The 16,623-nt window shown below is 44.8% G+C and overlaps 1 protein-coding gene and 1 long non-coding RNA gene across 2 annotated transcripts in view; one reads left to right on the top strand and one right to left on the bottom strand.

The window, feature by feature from the left end:
- Positions 1-244: 244 nt before the first annotated feature.
- Positions 245-6,582, bottom strand: LOC139705424 (uncharacterized). Its single transcript, XR_011707314.1, has 3 exons — positions 6,498-6,582; positions 5,275-5,371; positions 245-1,009 (listed from the first exon to the last, which is right to left on the bottom strand). It is a non-coding gene; the product is annotated as an uncharacterized lncRNA (long non-coding RNA).
- Positions 6,583-6,585: 3 nt separating this feature from the next.
- Lrmda (leucine rich melanocyte differentiation associated) overlaps positions 6,586-16,623 on the top strand; it is a 996,458-nt gene continuing 986,420 nt past the window's right edge. Inside the window, exons 1-2 of the mRNA XM_071611142.1 lie at positions 6,586-6,699; positions 13,020-13,120. Coding sequence (XP_071467243.1) covers positions 6,670-6,699; positions 13,020-13,120 — 131 coding nt within the window. The 5' untranslated portion in view covers positions 6,586-6,669. The remainder of the gene's footprint in view (positions 6,700-13,019; positions 13,121-16,623) is intronic.

Here is a 16,623-nt window from a genome sequence, read left to right as displayed (position 1 = left end):
CAGGACTACTACAAGGCCGAGCAGCCCTGCATCCGGCCTTCAGCCTCCAGCCCTGGTGGTACCAGGTGCAACTGATGCTTGCTTTGTCTTTGGCTCATAGTTGCAAACAGCATCCTTTCAGAAAAGTAGGAAGAGACTTGGAATTAATGTTGGTAAATCATGGTAGAACTCTCATGTGCGCATTATTATTATTGCCCCCCATATATTCTAAAATAATCCCTGTAAATAATTATAAAAATAAATCTCAGTGACAAATTTTGTATTTTACTTTATTTCCAGGAACACATTGATTCATCATCATCTCTTCAGGGGTAGGACAAATTGGAACGCTGGGTAGTGAATACAATTTGCAAATAGGCAATATAAGTAGGGAGAAAATTAATATGTATTCCTCGGCGCTCTAAAAGGAGAGGAAGAACATTAATAGCCATTTCCTTGCAGATATAACTTTGAAAATGTTATTTCTGATCCATCAGCGTGGGGCTCCATATGAGGAAAATGGTTACAACGTGACAAGAAGCGATTAGACGTGAAATGGTATCTTTCAGGGGATCCTGTAGCCGCCTCATCCTGTTTTTAGTGGGACTTAGGAAGAGTCTTGCTTTCTTGCCTGGCCTGGGGTCAGCTGCTTGTTTGCTGGTGACACTGGGAAAGTCTCTTCTCCTCTCCGGACCTCAGTTTTCCCATTTGGTAGTAGGAGAAGATGATATAAAAGCAGCTGGTTTGGGATAATCACAAATCCGAATTATTACTTGGGGGATACTTGGGCAAAACACAGATGCTAGGGAACTACCTCCCTGAAATTATGTCAAGTTCCATGTATTTTAACTGAGGGTTTGACGGGGGTGGGGGAGTCCTTCCCCAACTTCCAAGTGGCAGAACTTCCCAAGTCAAGCTGGAATTCTGGAAAAATGCTCCCACTGGAAATATACTGTTTTAGTCAGGTTCTTCTTCTTCTTCTTCTTCTTCTTTTTTTTTTTTTTTTTTTGTGTGTGTGTGGCCAAAACACCTGACAAGAACAATTTAGAGGAGGAAAAGTTTATTTGGGGACTCAGGTTTTCACAAAACATCAAGATGAAAGGGTGTGACAGGGGAAAACAGCTCAGGACCTGGCAACAGAAAGGAGAGGGAGAGAGAGGGAGAGAGAACTGGTAGGCACAAAGTATACATACCCCAAAGGAACGCCCCCAGGCCACCTTCCCTGGCCACACCCTACCTGCCTACAGTTACCAACTGGTTTTATCCCTGTCAGGGAATTAATGCACTGGTTAAGCTAAAAATTTCATGACCAATCATTTCACCTCAGAACTTAGTTGCATTGTCTCACACATGAGCTTTTGGGGGACACCTCATATCTACACCATAACATAGTTGGAAACATGCTTTTCTGGTCCATGTTCTCTTTCCTCTCTGAAGTCCAGGATGAACCCTTCTCTAAATCAGAGCTGACCTGCCTCCTATGGCCAGTCAAGGACCTGGAGTATTTGACAAGTTTAGGCAAATTGGGAAATATGATTTGTTTCTTGTTGCTGTTCTCACGATTTGTTAAAATAATGTTAAGAGATGAGCATATTGTCATTTCAGTGGTCAATTCTCCTTTTTCTCCCTTCCATGCCAATCTCATTCTTGATTTTTAATTGCAAAATTCTTAGATGCATGTTGCAAAAACCACAGAAGAAATGGAATGAAAAGCAGAAGCCTCGTTCCTGCTCCCAGCTTCCCTGAACCTACTTCCTTCTTGCTCCTTGCTATTTGCATTTTAATAGGGGAACAACACAACCTTTTAAGACCTAAATAGAAGGGAAACTAGAAGGACTGAGAATTAATAATAGTAATAATTACAATAGTAAATAATAATAAACTAACATTCATGAAATGAATACTCATGCTTGATATTATAAAAGTATCCAATATACATTTTTCAAAATTCAATTTGTTCCAAGTGGGAGATACTGGAAGTGTTTTGAAGCACAGAGAATCCAGGATCCTCTCACTTATGCGCAAATACTTGGGAAAAGGCTTTGCAAACTTCTTCTTTTTCTTGCACCTCCCTCCTAGAGGCTCAAAGGAGGTTGTGACAGCAACAAAGAACACTTCATAGACACACATCCAGCCTCTTTATAAAATTGAAATCGAAATGTGCTGAGTCTGAAACAGGGGCTGGGGCATGATTAATTACAGTAACCATCCTAACCTGAACAGGCGCTGGGCCTAAAAGAAGCGAGGCTGTGCTGAAGAAAGACTCAGCTAAGGACAGGTAGGAATGCTAAGAAAACTTTGTCAGCTGGTCCTGTCCTCCCAGCTGCTAATGCACAGAGTTGGAAGATTTCAGGAGTCAGTTTCTGCTTTGCTGATTCTGGCTGACCCTGGCATCAACTCCCTTGATTGGAAATAAACAGGATCTTCCTTTTTGTCCTCAGGAATGTGATGGAGGAAGGACTCTAAGGGAAAGGGCCTCTTCTGCCAGAGAAAAATAACACCAACAACAATGACAGTAGGAATAGAATCCTGCCCTCTTCATCAAGGGCGATAAGGAAGTGTCCCCTTGTGTTGTCTAACCATCTCGCTCTCCAGGTGCCCTGCTACAGCTCCAGAAACCACAGGCCCTGGAGGTCCAGCCCAGGTCTGGTTGGAACTTCCTGTATGGTGGGTCTCAGGAGAGCACTTACACAAATTGAGAGGCACACCTCTTTTGGGGGTTCAGAAAATAGGATCACAATTGCAGCATTTCTTGTTGACGCAGGATTGCGGATGTCTGAGGGCAAATTTGACCATCTCTCCCTAAGGCCATATGTTAGTCGTAAATGTCCCTAGTGTCTAGCACAGGGCCTGGTCCTTCGAAGCTGGGGCAGACAGGCTGTGGAGTAAAATGAGGCAGGATAGGGGAAACTTGCAGCTCATAATCAGTCATAGAATGGGGTGAGGGGACCCGGGAGAAACCGGGGTGACTACATGAGGTTTCTATGTGTCTCAGTGCTCCTGGGGTAGGGGCTGAAATAACCTAACCTGTTCACCCACCAGTGGACCTCAGTCCACTCTTGTAAATCCCTAAATTCCAAAGGAATCATTTGTTCCCCTCCAGGGTCAGCGGTACTGCAGCGTTCCTCTACTGTCTCCCAAGAACTTGACCTTTATTATTTCTATTTAATTGAAGAAAATGATGAGGAAGTAGAATGATGGCCCCCTCTTCTCTTCCAGTCTTCCTTGGTCCAGGGACACAGATTCTTTTTCTCCTCCTCATTTCTGCTCTCCCTCCACCCCCTTCTTCTTCCTCCTTTTCTTCGTTCTGTTCTGAAGAGTAACCTCCAGAAGTTGAGGGGAGTGAGCAGAGGTGAATCTAGATCCTATCTGTTGGAATCTTCCCTCAACTACATCCAGGAAACTATTGCTATAGTCTGAATGCCCCCCCCCCCCATTGATAATGTTAAAACCCTAACCCTGAAGGCAGTGATATTAGGAAATGGTATCTTTGGGAGGAGTTAGGTCATGAGAGTGGAGTCTCGTGAATGGGATTGGTGCCCTTATGAAACAGACCTCAGAGAGCTAGCTCACTCTTCCATGGTGTGAGGACGCCCATGATGTGAGGACACTTCGACACTGCCAAGCTACGAATCAGAAAGTGGGCTCACCACACACTGAATCTGCTGGCACCCTGATCTTGGACTTCCCAGCATCCAGAATTGTGAAAAAGAAAACTTCTGTTGCTTACGAGCAATCCAGTTTATGGTATTTTGTTATAGCAGCTGGAACAGTCAAAGACAAGTACTCCCCTCAAGAATTTTGAACAGTTCCCTATTGTTATCAGTTTACATTGCAAACACTAAAGGTCACCTCAGGCTGAGCTATCTTGAACTTTATTTTTGTGTGATTTCCCCATACAGTTAACTGACCTGAGGTGTCCACTGAGAAAGAAAGGGGCAAGCAGACAATGGGGAAAGTGGAAGAAGTGAGATACAAGGCTGCAGAGTTAAGGTTTAATGGGATTATAAGAGGTCTGAGGAACACACTAGAATTTTTGGACCGAATGAATAGTTGCGTGGGAACTGTTGCAAGATTTTAGGTAGGGCTAGATTGGGCTTTCAGCATGGTCACCTGGGCTATGTGAGAGGGGAATAGCAGTGAAGGGTCAAGAAAAGGGGACAAGATCCCTGTCCACTTGGTGTCATTGCTACATAGTGTCTGCATAACAGTCTATGCTCAGAAGCATGGTACATGAAGGCAGGGGCAGGAGAGGGGGCCTCCAGCAACTCCTCCAGATGAGACAGGTAGGGCACAGCTTTGGCCCTGCTTCCTTGCTTCCTGAGTCCTTGTCTATTGGTCACAGTCCTTCTAGGAAGATGGGTGAAAGGTGGCGGGGAGGGCAGAGTATCATAACTGTCAGGGCCCAGGGCCACTTCCTCCTTTTCATGTAGGAAAGGCAGAGGAACGTGGACAATGGACCAGCAGAGAAGGGAAGGGGCAGCTGGCCCTTGGGGCAGCAGGCCTTGGGAGGCTCCCTTTGATCCCCTTATCTCTGGAGGGTAAGCTCTCTTCTTTGGCCTGCAGGACCTTTAGTTGCAGCATTTCCTGGAACCCCCATAATAAACACAGCCAAGAGAGAAAGCAAGTCTGCATTCTCACAGCTCTACTTAGCTATGTCCACTCCTTCAAGCAGAGAGAGGGGCAGCCCATCAGCTCTTGCAGACCGAAGCTGCTCACCAGAATGCTGACACTGAGGCCCATGTAGCCCTGCATTAGGACCAGGGAGGTCTGAGAAAAAACCGAGAACCACAGAATGCTTCACCATAATCATAACTGTTATCATAGCTGTGTGACCAGGAGCTTCTCAGTGCTATTTAGACAAAGGGAACAAAATAAAAGCCCTGTTATCATCCCCTCATTGGAGATGGGGAACCACGGTAATCAAAGGCTGGGTTGGGGTGCTTGCAACATGTGTGAGACCCAGGTCTTCACATCTGGACTCAGTGCTCCCGTCTCAGCTGAATGATGCCTACACCCATCTGTTCTAAGGGAACAGGGTGGGAGATTTGAAAATGATACTCCAAAGTCTGGTGCTTTGGTGTACTGAGTATTTTGAACTGAAGGAGACCAGAAGGCCTTAGAAGCATCTCAAAAGCAAAATCTCTTTCTACTGCCCTCCTGTCTTCCACTCCATCTTCTCCCCCGAATTGAGGCATGGAAACTAGAATTATTCTTCCCCAAGGTAGGTTATAGAAACTAGAACTCCTTTCGCCAAAGCCAGCCATAAAACTTAGAAATATTACCTTAACCCACCTTTCTGGGTAGGAACTGACGATAATGAAATCCTCTGACCTGCCTTGTCTGATAGCAGATCCTAAGATCTTCATTCCCCAGGATTCCTACCCCATACCTGGGAGGATGGAACACAACACAGAGATCAAAAAGAATGTGGACAGGCCTTACTGGGTTTCTCCCTTCAGTCTATTACATCACATTTTGTCCAATCACATTTCCACACAGCTGTCCATTTTTTGTCTAGCCTAAGCATAAAGAATTTCCCTTGGATCTTCCATCTTCACTTCTGAAGTCTCCCATATTCTCTAAAACTTTGATTAAGCAAATTTGTTTTCTTTGTTAACTTGTCTTTTGCTAGGAATGTGGGGGATGACGCTGGTGATGTCCCCTACACCATTTGGCGCCGGGCTGGCTTTTAGCCCAATAAGGAGTGGGTGAAGATGAATAGGTATCCAGAATCACTCTGAGGGTGAAGGTGGATAGGCAAACATAGGTAGGGAGAAAATTCGGATCCTTCCAGAGACAGGCAGGCATGAACTTATGAGTTACCTGAGGCTGGATTTCATCCAAACAAGGGGCAGAAATAGCGACCTCTCACCTCCAGATGGGGAGGTGGGGTGGGAGAAGTGTGTGTGTTGAGGAGGTGAGTGATCTCGCTGCTGACAGTGCCTCTCTTGAGGGGGGTAAATAAGAGAAGTCTGATATTTGGAGACATCATTCAATTCTCATTCCCTAAGGTTTATTATTGACAAGCGCTGGAGGCTGTGTGTGGGAGGGGCTGGGGCGGGGTCTGAGCCCAGCTAAGACTTTATAGGGAAATTCAACTCCCCCTCTTCTATCTCTCTACAAATGGAAACCCCATCCTATCAGGAGTCCTTTCAACCTACTGATTCCTCTACTCCATACCAAAGCAGGCGAGAGAGGGATAAGAAGCCCCTCCTCCAGAGACAGTTGAGGGCAGTTATGCAACCTACATTGTGAAATTTAGGAAAGGCCCGACTCTGCGCTCCAGACTAACGGCTCAACTGGGGCGTCCTTGTTTGGGACCCCCACCCTCAAACTGGGTCCTGATTAATGAAATAAAGTTTTGGGCATGGAATTTTGGAGGACATCTCTTGGGGCGAAGGGACCCTGGGCGGGGGCGGATCAGGGAAGTCAAGGAGTCCTGTCTCGTTGGGGGCGCGGGGGTCGGCTTGCAGCGGGCCACCTGTCGCAGCGCGCCGGGGGCTGCGGAGGCTCACCTGCTAGGGGCCCGTCCGAGCGGAGGGCGGCGGCGCTCAGCTGAGAGGAGTTCCCCGCGCCCGGCCAGCGCCTGGGGCTTCCGCCGGGTCAGCTGACCGCCCAGTGCGGAACTGCGCTCCCGCCGCCGCCGGCCGGAGCCCCGTGCTGCGCGCGCTCCGGGTCTTGGCTGTCATGGCTGGGCTCGTGGTCAGTGGAACTCAAGTAAGTCCGCCGGAGAGAGCCCCGCCCCCGCCCGGGGCATGGGCGGTGTGGGGAGGGACCGCGGGGCCGGGGTACCCCAAGGCTTCACAGCGCCCCCGCCCGCGATGGCTGCGCGTGCAAGTGATGCGTGTCAAGTGCCCAAGCCTGCCCTAGTCTGCTGAGGACAGGCCGCTCTTTCGGCCCTGGCACGCTCCCTGGAAGTGCGGGAAGGGGCCCAGACCCTCCCACTTCCCCCTGTTCCTAGCGTCCGACTGAGCAGCCCCCAGGACCAAATTCTACTTTCCACACAGTGCTGCGGCTCACGGTACTTTTGGGGGCCCATTGAAAGTGTTTAACTTTCTTCTTTATAATCCGGATTTAAAGAGAACTTTTGGTCAAAAAAAAATGTTTTAACATATCATAGTGTATTCATCTTTATACCAATGCAGAAGTTAACTGATATATTTTAAATGGAGGAAAGAGGGGGCATGGAGTCAAAATATCTAGGGCCACCAAAGTCACAATGAAAATCATAATGTATCTGGGGGAGGGTCGCTGAGTAGGTTCTGTTATTAAGGTAGGCTCCTTATCCAAGTCTGGCAGAAGCTCAGGGTTCGCTACAGTTTTATTGGCACCCCTGATTTCTTAACAGGTGTTCCTGGGGGAAAGAACACTCCCAATTTCAACCCTGAATGATAGACACCTGGGCTCACGTGTTTTCAGCCCTGTAGTAAAGCCTCGGGTGTTTTTAATTCATTGCTGGAGGGAGGAACTCAGCCTGGCTGAGACCAGGTGTTTTGTATCTGGTGGTAAAGCCAGGTCTCTGTCTTTAACCTCTTCTCTACTTTCTGATTAAGCCAGCCCTCCCCCTTCCCGCCTTTCTCCACACAACCTGAAGAAGCAGTTCTGAGTTTTTGAAGCACTCCCCTTGGGTTGCCTAAGGCAGCCAATGTCAGGCACATTTTGGATTTTGAGATTACTCTGGGCTAAAAGGAGCGATTTCTCTTTAGAGGTCTAAGGGGTTTTACAGCTCCAACAGGCTGGTTGTGCATTTCACCAAACTGGTTGCTACCTGTATTTTTTCTTCTTTATTTTTAGAATCCTGTCATTTCTTCAATTTCTGCACATTATTTATTCAGTGTCTACTATGCACCGTGCACCACCAGGTGTTGTTGGAAATTAGCCTCTCCATGGTCTCTTTGCACTGCCCCTACCCCTTGTTGTTGCCTGGGATTGCTGCCTCTGTCCTTAGTTAGGCTCACAGTCTGTTAGGGAGCTGGAGAAAGTCCAGAGTTCAGAAATGAGAGGTCTCTGTCCCCAAACCCTAGGTTTCTCTACATTTTGAAACCCAGAATCTCTGCTTGAAGCTCCTTCCAAGTTTATGGAGGACTTGCCAGTGGGGCTGTGAGCTTTCCCGTGCCTCTGTTTCCTTTTTCTACCCCCATTTGCCAAACTTGATGTTTCCTGCACCCCCTGTTTTTAGCCTACTCCAAGCAGCTCAAGGGCATCCACTGAAGTGTGCTTGAGATATTTTGGGGTTTTGGAGACTGCTTTAAGAAAATGGAGCTGTCTGGGGAGGACTGGAAAATACCCCTGGGGTTTAGTACCCTATTTCTTAAACTGCCCAGGTCAGTGGATTTAGTATTTGGTAATAGTCTGCTCCTGCCAGTTTATAACTAGAGGTAGCAACTTTAATGTGTAGCATATTACTTTTCAAACTTTCGTAGATATTTCTTTAAAAATTTTTTTTGACACATATCTATTTGTGGTATTTCAATACATGTATACAATGTGTAATGACCAGAAGAAGGTAATTGGTATATTCATCACCTTAAAACAGATTATTTATTTATTTTAGAGTTTTCAGAATAGCCAGCTGTTTTCAGTTATAGTACCCTACTGTGCTACAGAACATTAGAAGTTATTTCTCTTACCCACAGCACCTCTGTACCTGTTAACCCCGCCCCTCCTCGCCTGTCCAGTCTCAATAAACCACTATTCTATTCTCAGGTAGATCCTTCTTAAAGGGTGAACAAAACAAAACAAAACAACAATGAAACCACAAAACTTCCCATGAGCCTATAGTATCTGTATCATGTATATTGCAGTGTTATCGAAATATACAAACATAAAGCCAGATGTAACTTTCTCAACATTTAGAGACCCATAACTCCCAAATAAAATAAAGCAATGGTTTAAGTATAAAGAAAAGAAAGAAAAACTCAATAACAAACCATTTAATGTGATGGATGATGACGTGTGGTTGAAGTTAGATCATGGCTCTCAATGCCACTGTGGGCTGACTGTGGCTCAGCTGCTTTTATAGAGCTCCTGTCACTTTTATACAGGCCTGTCACCGCATGTACTTGAGGATGTCCTCTTCCTCCATCACATTTCTTTGTAAAATCTTTCTCTTAAACATGGGTCTGACTTCATTTGGCTTCTCTTGACTCGAAGTCATCATTTATATTCAGCATTAAGTCCTCTATTTTCACTAATGCATGACAATTAAAATTGTAGAATTGATGCAGTTTTGGACACAAATGTTAACTTGGTATTTGGGCACTGAAATCATGTGCTCAAGAGACATTGGAAATAACCAATCTCTCCCATAGGGACAGTGGTCTCATTCTGCTCTATTTACCTAGTGATTGCTAGGTGCCAATGAAAATGCTATGTGTCTTAAATAGGGAATTATATGTGATTTATGGGACTGTTTCTTCTTAAGTTGATTTTCATTTCATTTTGTTTTTTTAAAAAATTATTATTTTCCACATTTCATGAGGGAGGGTGTTTCTTGAGGACTGAATAGATGCTGGGCACATAGTTGGTATTTAATAAAGATGAGTTATTATGTTATCCTTACTACTTTTGGGGCAGTTAGGGTTAGGATGATTTACAAAAGAGGAAACAGACTTCACAAGGTTGTGACTCATGCAAGATAACACAGCTAATAAGTAGCAGCTCAGGGACTTATACATTTTATACCTAGGGATGTTTTTACTGTGACAGTGACTCTGGTAATTCAAATATAATATGGAAAATCCCCCACCCTTGCCTAGGGATAGGCATCATAAAATACCACCCCTCGCCCCCCACCTGACTACTCACAAACCTATCATGTCCGGAAAGGCCTTGGGAGTGACTGTCCTAAAGGCCAAGAGAAACTTGCAGTCTTTGCAGTTTGGTCTTCTGCAGCTTCCACAGAGGGACTGAGTTTGTGCATGGGTGGGAATCCCGCCCAGACACTCTCAATTCCCTCTGATGTTCCTTTCTGCAGGGATCTTTAACTTGACATATTTTCATTTGCCTGCAAATGATGTTAATGCCGGTTAATGATCTGTCCTCTTATTCCACACAAGGTAGAAGGGGTACAAATTATATAAAGTAGGAAAGTTAAAAGTTCAAAACTTTGTTCTAGTTCAGTCTGAGTCAAGGTAATTGACTAAATGCAATGACTTTTTGTCCTGAATATGCTCTTGCTTCTATGCCATTTAAGAGCTATTAATTTCTGCTGCGCGTGGTGGCACACGCCTATGGTCCCAGCAACTCAGGAGGCTGAGGCAGGAGGATCACAAGTTTAAGGTCAGCCTCAGCAACTTAGGCCCTAAGTGACTTAGTGAGACCCTGTCTCAAAATAAACTATAAAATTAAATAGGGCTGGGGATGAAGCTTCAGTGGTAAAGCAACCCTGGGTTCAATCCCTAGTACCTACAAACAAACAAAAGCAATATAAACAAAAAGACCTTGCTAATTTCTTCATCCCTGCTTGCTGAAAAAGAAAATTATTTTTGGTCTGGCTCTTCAGGCCTGTATCTTACATTAGGTGGTCCTGTGCACTAGGAAGTTTCCCTATGTCCTGAGAGGTCTTCCACTCAGAAGCACATCTTAAACAAGTCTCTCTTCTAGCCATTGGTTGCAATGCTCGGCAATGACTGCTTGCTGCTTTTAAGTCTTTTTCCAGCTGATTTGAGCCCTTCAGCCTGGTTGGCTTAGCTGACATCTCTAAAAGCTGCCAGCTTATTACCAGGGCAGTCCAAGCATGGCTTATCAAGTTGGTTCTCATGCAAAATTTTAGAGACTTGGTTTACATCTTTATGGATTGGGAGCAAGTTGTGTTGTGTTTTGTTTTCCGAGAATGTTGTGCTGTTAAGACCATATACTAAAACAAGTTGTTAGATTTGTGATCCAAGTGCTTCTTGATGACAGCTGGCCTTGGTACTACTGTTTCTTCTGAAGGGGAAGGAAAAAGGGAGCAAACATCCCTGTCTTTTCCCAGGCTCTGGCATTCTCCTTGGGCCTTCCAGATGGTCCTGTCAGCCAGGAAGATTCATTTTGAAGCCAAACATCATGATAGAGGCATCATTGGTATTTGTTGATCAAGAACACTTACATCCACAGTGGATTTGTAGGGATTCCCCAAGTTCGAAGTCCTTATTCATGGTGCAGAAATTGCTCTAGGCTTTGTCACTAAGAAGCTGTCTCAGGTTGATCAGGGTTTTGGAGTCTTAATTTTCTGGTTTAAAAGACAAAAGTTTTGATAAGCTGGATCCCTACTGGATTTAGTCCTTGATTAATCTATAAGGAAAGAGTTCAGTGTCTCTATTCAAGTCTCAGCTTTCCTGACTCAGAGTTCTTGAGTGATGATGACATATACATGCTGTGGTGCAGGCCAGGGTGAGTGGGATTGGTTTTTGGGTGAGCCCCATAGGTCTGGGGGTAAATGCAAATTTGTAATGCACAAGAATCTGCTGACTAAGTGAATCTCTTGAGGGAGTCCCTAGATTGATTTGGGCCTTATATCTTTGATATCTCCTTGGTGTATGATTTCTCATCTCAGAACTTAATGTATTATACAAGGGTCTATGAAGAAGGAAGGGCCCCTTCTTCATAAGGGGAGAGATTGCTAGATTGAACCTAGATCCCTTTATTTTTCAGTTTGTACCTTTCTGAGTCAAATTATTTCATTTCAATCAGCTATTTTTCTGTGCATTCTCCCATTTTTCTTTCCTCCTGGAGTGAAGTTACTGAAGGAGAATGAATGGAAAAAGAGTGACTACAGGCTATTGTATTGTCAGTGGTTCACCCCCATTGGTTAGGAGAGGGGTGAGTGATAACTTGAAAAATGGAAGGTGCTAGGGTGTCCTGTGGTTTGTATTAGGTCGAACTGTGTGAAGTTTCTATTTTATAGTGCTAATAGTTGGATGTTGGTAATGAATGTGGTTTAATCTAGTATCTGAGGATGTAAATGGCCACTATATTTTTGTACCCCCCCAACTCATTCTGAGACATGTTCGTCCATAAGCACAGAATGTAGGTTTGTAGGGAGAAAGGATCAAGGCTGTAGCTACAAGACAGGCCTGAATTTCTACCTGGAAGTTGAAGGTGGTGTACTTTGGGCATGTATCATGTATTGTGGCCCGTTGGCCATCTCTGATGCATGGGCTCATTTTTCCAATTTTGGAATTGCCAGCCAGTCCTATCTTCAGAATGCTATTTATAAGATATCTTTAAAATGGGTTCCCCAAAGTGGGCATTTAGGGTAATGACAAAGTCCATAGACCTTCTCACAGATGTAAGTTCTGGGATTGAATTTCAGTTCAGTCTTGTAATATGTGAGCACTTGCCAGGCATTTAAAATAAATAAAGTAAAATAAAATAAATGACTAAGGAGGCAGCTCTGTCAGCTGAATGGGGTTGATTGCAAGAGGCTCCCTGGAAGAGGGAGACTTGGCCATATGTCATTACCCTGTCACCTTTTAAGTATCATTTGGAGATTGGAGGGCATTTTATACTCAATAGTAATGGGATGGAATTGGCAGTCTGGGGAGGTTTGCTTAACTAACTCTATTGTTCTAGCACCCTGAGGGTTGAAGTCCAGTGAGTTTATCTGCTGTGTCCTTTTCTGAGGCCATGTGCATTATAGGGTGATTGAGAGGGGACAGTGTAGAAGAGACAGAAGGAGAGCCAGAGGGGCAGTTGTTGGAAAGACCCCGGAGTGAGAGGCTGGTTGTTAGGATTCTATTAGTGTGCTCTGACATTGGGGATTCTTTGGACACCTGAATCTGGCCAATTTTAGTCTAATTTCCATTGTGCCAGGATTAGTCTCCATCACACTAGCTGTTTCAGGAAAGGGGAAAGGGGAGCTGTTGGCAGAATCCCTGAAGCCCCTGAAGCTTATTTGATCAGGAAAATAGTCACAGTGTAGACCTTTTGTGTGTGAGGAGCATGCGTTTAAAGGTTTAAAGTTGCGGAAGCAATCATCAGATCAATGACTCAGGGTTGTGAGCAGCTGGGTAATTTCCGTTTGCCACATTGTTTCTGTTCCATTTGATTTCCAGGTGTCCTACATAGGCCAGGACTGCAGAGAAATTCCAGAACACCTTGGCAGGGACTGTGGACATTTTGCAAAGAGGCTGGATCTGAGCTTCAACCTTCTGAGGTATGTAACCTTCACAGGATGCAGGCCCAGCCCGGGAGGCCCAGTTCCCCTGGGTACTCATGGGCCAGCAGATGGAAGTCAAAGGTTCCAGCTCTGTACAGAGTGTTCTTTTATTTAGTGCAGGGTCCTGAGACACATGGAATCAAAACCCAAAAGTTTGACTCCACTTCAAATGATTTGTTGGCTTGTCTTTTTGTGTCGTTGGAGGAGCATCAAGTGTTGGAGCATCATCTATGTCACCTGAGTTTCCACGGGAGGCTGTCACATTATCACTTTGTTCTTTCCCTTTCTCACTGCTGCCTATGTAGATGAGTCAGAATACTCTTAGGGAAGGAATGAGATGGAGCCAGCAAGAGTTTTGGGGGCATTTAGGTGTGCTTTCTTGGATAACTCCACCTTCTTAGGCATTTGCCAAATCATAGGTAGGGCCTGTGCATGTGTATGTTTTCTTTCTTTTACTTTTTATGAATTAGAGCTTTAAATATTTGTGATTATGATTTCTCCCAGATGGTGTTTCAAAGGAATCAGACACTGTTGGCATGGGGTGGGTGGGAGGGAAGGAAATCCTCTAACAACTGTTCCAATCTTGGCAAAAGGTAAGTGTGATCTTGTATGTTATTTTAATGGAGAACACAGTTATTTCATTTTGTCCTAAAAGGTTATGGCTTATGACTGGGACCTGGGGGGCTGGGGGAGTAGGTACTTGAAAGGCACATATCAGTGGGATAAATGAGCAGGGTCAGGCTGGTGGCTTTTCCCATTAAGCTGGTTCTACTCAGAGCTTTTCCCCTAAGTGCCATCATTGAGTTCTGTGTTGTCCTCTGTCTAGGACAAACTCTTGGGGTAGAAGGAGGGGTGAGGAACCTGAATCCCACTCTGGAGCTCAGGCACTATCCTGCTTTCAGCCTTGGATTCTTTTCACTCCCAAACTTGGAGTCAAGATACTTGTGACTTAAGAATTTGGGGGAAATGGACAAAAATTGAGCACTAAGGCAGCAGTGGGTAGAGGAGAATGTGAGCTACACCAGCAGAGTTCTAGCTGGTGCCCTGGAGCACTGAGACCCACTGAGTGTCGTCTCTAGGAAGGATGGTAGAGGGAAGAGCATGGCCACCATGTGTTCTTTCCCTGACTCCCAGGGTTTGCATGTCTGTGGGGAGATGTGGAAAGTGGTGACCAGAGGGAGCCAAACAAAGAAATGCAGATCCTAGAGAAATGCAGGATATTTTCTGGTCCCAGTACCCAAAGAAGGGACAGAGTGCACATCCCAGAGTGGGATATGTCTGACACTTGTGTGAACCTTGGCGTGTGTGCACTCTGAATAGCTCCCCTGCCTGGGTTCAGACGAAAGGTTCCTTTCGTGCAGGAGTGCCTTTTGTGGGACTGGCTTCCAGGGCCTCAAGACATCAGGCTGTGGTTGTCTTGGGAATGACTGGTGGAAGCCTGGATGTGCTTCTGGGGAGGCTGGACCCTGTGAGGGAGTGTCAGTGGAAACAGGCCATGGGACTGGGCTATCAGATCTGAGGAGATAGATATCTTCGTCGTGCCTGGGGCCCTGCCTGCCTTTGGCACAGAAGAGGCTGAACTTTGAAAAGTGTGTGCAGGGCTGGATCTGTCCTTATTATAGGAAATGATGGATCCTGTATGCAGGAAAATTTACAAGGGGGAGGTCTGTAAAGTGGATTCAGTGGAAAAATAGTAAACACATATTCTCCTTTGATGAGGGGAGAGAATTTTCTGTAGTGCTGAATTTGAGGCTGCTCAGGAGCTGTTCTTGGGGTGTCTTCTCTGCACTGGGCTGTACCTGGGTTCGGACAGGGTTGCACAGTGGAGGGGTGAGGCCCAAGGTTCAGGAAGAGTTTGTTTAGGAGGGAGTTACAGACCAGAGTGGAGAGAAGCACACTGACTTGACTCGGATATGCTTGGTTGGGATCATCTTTACCCTTCTTTATTTACCTAACTATGGGGCAAGGGAGATGGCACTATTCTTCATGGTGTCAGAGGAAGATGTGAATGTACTCTGGTTACAGTCCGTCTTTGCCTTTATCTAGATCAGAATCTAAGATGTTTTAGATGCTTAACTCTTCCCCTTAAAAAGAATAAGGGTGAGGAAGAGGGGAGAACAGAGAGTAGCGAAGAGATAGGAGATCATCAAGCTTTCCAAGTAAGTGGGTGTGTCATAAATGACCCAAGCCTTGTAGGCTTCAGGGATCATCATATCGAAATGAAATACTAGAAATCTGCATCCCATATTCTGTAGAAAGTTTCCTCCTAGACCTGCCCCCCTCCATGATTATGGGATTAAAGAGGAGCATATTTCCCAGTCAATCTAAACTGCACCCAGATTTACCATATCATCAGTTCTGATTATCTCTTCACTTCTTGTCTATGGTTCTCCTTTGGCAGCCTGCTTGGCTCCACTAGGGATACCTGCTCTTCTCTGAAGCCAGACACAATGTTATTATGTATTATGCCAGCTCACGGTGTAGTGTGTATGTGAAGGGGTTGGTGGTGGACATTGTAGCATATAGCGGGAGACACATTTGGGATAGCACTGTTCCTGGGAATCTTTTGGGTACTCCTTGCTGGCCCTGCTCATTTAGGGTTAGGCCTTCTGCATATGACCAAGTGCTTTTCTCTCCCATGTTATTTACTGTATTTCCAGAGCTGCCCTGAGAAACACAAAACTCTTTTCACTTTTATATATACAGAAAAATTAACCCTCTCCCCTCCTTTTAAGAACATCTCTGCAGCCTTCCTTTTGACATCCCAAATCATGTCAGGGTACAACCTAAAACAGAGCAATAAAATTCTTCCCTGGATTGCAAGATTAGTTGCAGTCTATTTGTGTATTAGGTCACAATTTATTTTTAGGCAAAGGGTTCTATTTATTCATTTTTTGAATAGTTCAAACCTGCACGTGGCAGAGGCTTTCCAAAGATCAAACATACAAAGAGGGAGACAAGAGTCTCCTCCTCACCTGTGTCCTTTAGCCTCCCACTTCTGCTCTGAACTCTTCACTATTGTTACTTAATTTTTGTGTAGTATTCCAGAGTTGGTCCAAACAGATATTAACATGTGATAATTTCTTTTTTTCCAACTTTATTAAGGCATAATTGACAATTAAAAAGTGTACATATTTGTGGTCAGATGTTTTCATAGTCATATATACTTAGGTGATTACCATATTTAAGCTAATTTGCATATGTGTCACTTCACCTAGATACCTTTTTCTAATGGTGAAAACATCAAAGATCCACTGTCTTAGAAAATTTCAAGTGTATACTACAGCAACATTAACTATAGCCAGCCTGCTGTCTGTTGTATGAAAGTGTTTAATCCATTTTGAGTGTATTTTTTGGTATCATTTTTTATGAGTGTATTTTTATATATGGCTTGAGATAAAGAGTCAAATTTCATTCTTCTCTAGAACTTATTCATCTTGCATAACTGAATATTTTTCTTTTTGAACAACATCTCTTCATTTCCCCCACCCACCAGCCCT

This window comes from Marmota flaviventris, chromosome 4 (genome assembly GCF_047511675.1).
Source record: "Marmota flaviventris isolate mMarFla1 chromosome 4, mMarFla1.hap1, whole genome shotgun sequence".
Taxonomy (NCBI): domain Eukaryota; kingdom Metazoa; phylum Chordata; class Mammalia; order Rodentia; family Sciuridae; genus Marmota; species Marmota flaviventris.
This window is presented reverse-complemented; position numbering and strand designations above follow the sequence as displayed.